The sequence below is a fragment of the Etheostoma cragini genome, chromosome 23 (assembly GCF_013103735.1).
Source record: "Etheostoma cragini isolate CJK2018 chromosome 23, CSU_Ecrag_1.0, whole genome shotgun sequence".
Lineage (NCBI taxonomy): Eukaryota > Metazoa > Chordata > Actinopteri > Perciformes > Percidae > Etheostoma > Etheostoma cragini.
In genome coordinates, this window is record NC_048429.1 from 637,620 (window position 1) to 641,681 (window position 4,062).

Consider the following 4,062-nt stretch of genomic DNA (forward strand, 5'->3'; position numbering starts at 1 on the left):
AGACAGGTAGGCAGACAGGTAGACAGACAGGTAGGCAGACAGGTAGACAGACAGGTAGACAGACAGGTAGGCAGACAGTTAGACAGACAGTTAGACAGACAGGTAGACAGACAGGTAGGCAGACAGGTAGACAGACAGGTAGGCAGACAGGCAGGCAGACAAGCAGGCAGACAGACAGGCAGACAGACAGACAGGATGCATGTTTTATGACCCCAAGACCGACCAAAATAAAGAAACATGCATCTCCAGATAGTAAAGTAAGTAAGTAGGTAAAAGTTGATTTATATAGCACCTTTCACAGGTATAAGGCCACAAAGGCAACAAAATCATTAATATCATAAAATACACACAATAAAAGCACAATAAAAGACAGTACATGATCATATCAACCCACAAGTAGCTAATTGAAAGCCTGAACAAATAAATGTGTTTTAAGTCTGCATTTGAAGGCATCAACAGAATCAGAAGAGCGCATAGACGGTGGAAGGTCATTCCACAACCTAGGGGCAACAGCCTGAAAACATCGGTCTCCTCTAGTACGGTAGCGAGTGCGTGGAACCGTCAGCAGGTCTTGATCCACAGACCTCAGAGCACGCATAGGGGTATAACGCTGAATCAAGTTACTAATATAGAGGGGAGCCTGGCCATGTAAAGCTCTGAAAACTAGAACCAACATTTTAAAATTTATCCTATAAGACACTGGTAACCAATGAAGTTCTTTTAGGATTGGGGATATGTGAGACCTCCTGTCAGTACGTGTTAAAATTCTGGCTGCAGAGTTTTGTACTAATTGCAGTCGAGAGAGCTCCTTTTGGTTTAGGCATAAAAATAAACTATTACAATAGTCTAATTGCGAAGACACAAAGGCATGAATGATAAGCTCCAAATCATTTCTTGAAACTATATTTCTAAGTTTTGAGATTTTCCTTAATTGAAAAAAGCAGTTTCTTGTCAGCTGCTTTCAGTGCTGCACTAGCGACATGTCTTTGTCCAGGATAACTCCCAAATTTCTAAGACTTGGCTTAGCAGACTGACCTAAATCACCCAAGTATTGTTTAATCCCAGGGATTGCAACCTCAGGGGCTATGATCAATGTTTCGGTTTTGTCTGCATTTAGCTGTAGGGAGTTCTCACTTAACCATTTTTTAATTTCCACAAGACAATGGAGCAAGGTGTTTAACTTACAGATCTCTGATGGCTTGAAGCAACAGTAAAGTTGGATATCATCAGCAAATAGGTGAAAAGAAACATCATTGAACCTTTGTATGATCTTTCCCAAAGGGATCAAATACAACAAGAATAGAACAGGGCCCAGAACAGAGCCTTGAGGCACTCCACGGAGCAAGTCTGCAGACTCAGACCTTATTTGGTTAGCTGTAACACTGAAACTACGCCCAGATAAATATGAAGTGAACCACTGCAGAACTGACCCTGACAGCCCTACTTGATCCCTTAATCTTTTCAGCAAAACCTGGTGGTCGACGGTGTCAAAGGCTGAAGACAGATCCAAGAGAATGTGGCCAGAAGATGTGTTGATATTTAATGTTTGTGAGAACCTGAAGAATGAATTGTTAATTGTTTTTATTTATTGAGAACATTATCATGATCATCTTATAGAATAGGATGCGTTGCTGTAGATCAAACCCCCCCCCCTCAGAAACCCTCTTAGCATTAAGAGTGTGCTCGTTAAAATACCTCCGTAGAGCCTGAGAGCCCTTCAGCTGGGGGGGGGGGGGCTCGAGCAGCCGCCCATCGCTCCTCCTCTTGATCTCTAATGTTCCCGTTAACCGGCTTCAAAGCCGTTTCCACATTCATATTCTGCAAATGCTGCTCCTTATCAAAGCCCAAATTCTCTTGCATGTGTTGAAGAAGTAGAAGTTTTACTGTCAGTGTCTTGTGTTTATGTTTTTTAAATTACCAATTTGCACGTAGGAAACAAACCTTTTAGTGGAGAGCCCCAAAAAGTAAAACACATTGTCAATCACTCAATGTAAAAACATGCTTTATTCATTAAAGGTCCCAAGGCATGAAAACGTCCCTTTTTATGAGCTATATTAACATTAATATGCTAAATCTCACTTTAATGGACACGTGAACAGCTGATATGACGTACGTTTACGCTGTGTGTGAATCTCTCCGCAGCCGCCTGGATGCCAATCACATCTCCAGCGTTCCCATTGGCTGTTTCTCCGGCCTGCGCTCGCTCCGCCACCTGTGGTTGGACGATAACGCCCTGACGGAGGTGCCGGTGGAGGCGCTGGGCGAGCTGCCCGCCCTGCAGGCCATGACGCTCGCCCTGAACCACATCAGCCACGTCCCAGATCTGGCCTTCGGCACGCTGGGCCGCCTCGTGGTGCTGTACGTACGACTCGGACACAAACACATGGAAATGAGCAAGGCACACACTGGGTTTTGGACATGGATTTCTCTTAATTGATCCTTTTGGGATGACTCCCGCGAGGAAATTGAAAATTCCAGCAGCAGTTTTTGCAAGAAAGAAAAGTGTAAAGACAATAATAATAATAACAGTAATAATAATAATGATAATAATAATAATGATAATAATAATAATAATAATAATAATAATAATAATAATAATAATAATAATAATAATAATAATAATAACAGTAATAACATTCGTCAAATAAAGATAAAAAGACCATCAATTATTATCAAAGTGTCAGTGTTGAGTCCAGTGTTAAAGTGATAAAGTGACCAGGTATTAATGTGAGTCCAGGTGTGTGTGTGTGTATGTGGTGTCTCTGCCTTACCCCCCGACCGAGTGAGGAGTTGTAGAGTCTGATGGCACATAATATAATATCACATTTTTAACGTGGAAAATAGTATAAAATGTTCTTGTTGCAACTCGATAAGTTCGTATCTCGTTAAAACCTGAAAATATCTTACTATCACAATTACCTTCGTATGTTATATTATTATATTGTTATATTAATTTCAATAATGCCAATTAACAAGGTTTCTTTTGATGGTCACAGACAGGAGAAATTATAAAAAACGGAAAACAAAATAACTTAAGAAGAAGAACCGACAGGAGTTAGCTAGTAGCTGGTTAGCAAGTAAGCTAGTAGATTAGCACGTTGTTTAGCCGATGAGAAACTCCTGAGAAATGACCTAGTGGATATCAGTTAAGCTAATCAGTAAGTTAATGTTAGCCATGTAGCTTAGTTAGTAACCTAGTTAGTTAGCTAGCTAGTAAGTCAGCTTGTATGTTAGGCAGGCGGTTTGCTATTTCGTTAAAAACTAAGTTAGCCATGAAGGCTAGTCAGTTGGATCATAGCAGGTTAGCTAGAAGGTTAGCTATTTCGACAGTAAGTTAACATTAGCCAGTAGGTTAATCTGTTTGTTAGCAAGTATGTTAGCTAGTATTAGCTATTTGGTTTACAGTGAGTTAGCCATGAAGGCTAATCAGTTGGACAATAGCAGGTTAGTAATAGTAAGTGACTTGGTCAGTTGGTTAGCTGTTTGGTTTAAAGGTTAAGTCAGTGTTTTAGTCGGTAAGTTAGTTATGGTTAATCAGCTGGTTAGTAAGCTAGCTAGTTTGTTAGCCCAAGTTGTAATCATTACGCCAGTAAGTTAACAATATCCAAGTTAGCTTGTTGGCTAGCCAACGAATTAGGTTGATATGGTCAGTTGATCACCGGGTTAACCAGTTTGAGAACAATCTGGTTAACGAAGTCTGAAAGGTAACTCAGTAAAGTGTTGAGCTCAGATGTTGACCAGTGAATTAGTTAGTTGGTCAGTTAGTAAGTAAGTCAGTTAGCTAACTAATGGGCAGTAGTTAGCAGGTTGGTTGGGCAGTTGAAGTTAATTTAATTAATTAATAATTTAATATAAAATGTGTTTTAATAAGCGGGACTTGGATAGTTTGAACTCAGATTTAAGGTTATAAAGTCAAATCAATTCAGAATTAACTGAACATAGAATATCTGAACTTGGATTTACAGAATAAGGTTTTTGATTTGAATATTTTATCTAGCCTGTGTGTGTGTGTGTGTGTGTGTGTGTGTGTGTGTGTGTGTGTGTGTGGAGAATGTTGCTGCA

General features: G+C 40.0%; 1 protein-coding gene across 1 annotated transcript in view; it reads left to right on the forward strand.

Moving 5' to 3' along the window:
• Nucleotides 1-2,104: 2,104 nt before the first annotated feature.
• The window catches only part of LOC117939052 (leucine-rich repeat-containing G-protein coupled receptor 5A-like), a 12,182-nt gene continuing 10,224 nt past the window's right edge, over nucleotides 2,105-4,062 (forward strand). Inside the window, exon 1 of the mRNA XM_034864095.1 lies at nucleotides 2,105-2,358. Within this exon, the coding sequence (XP_034719986.1) occupies nucleotides 2,105-2,358 (254 nt within the window). The remainder of the gene's footprint in view (nucleotides 2,359-4,062) is intronic.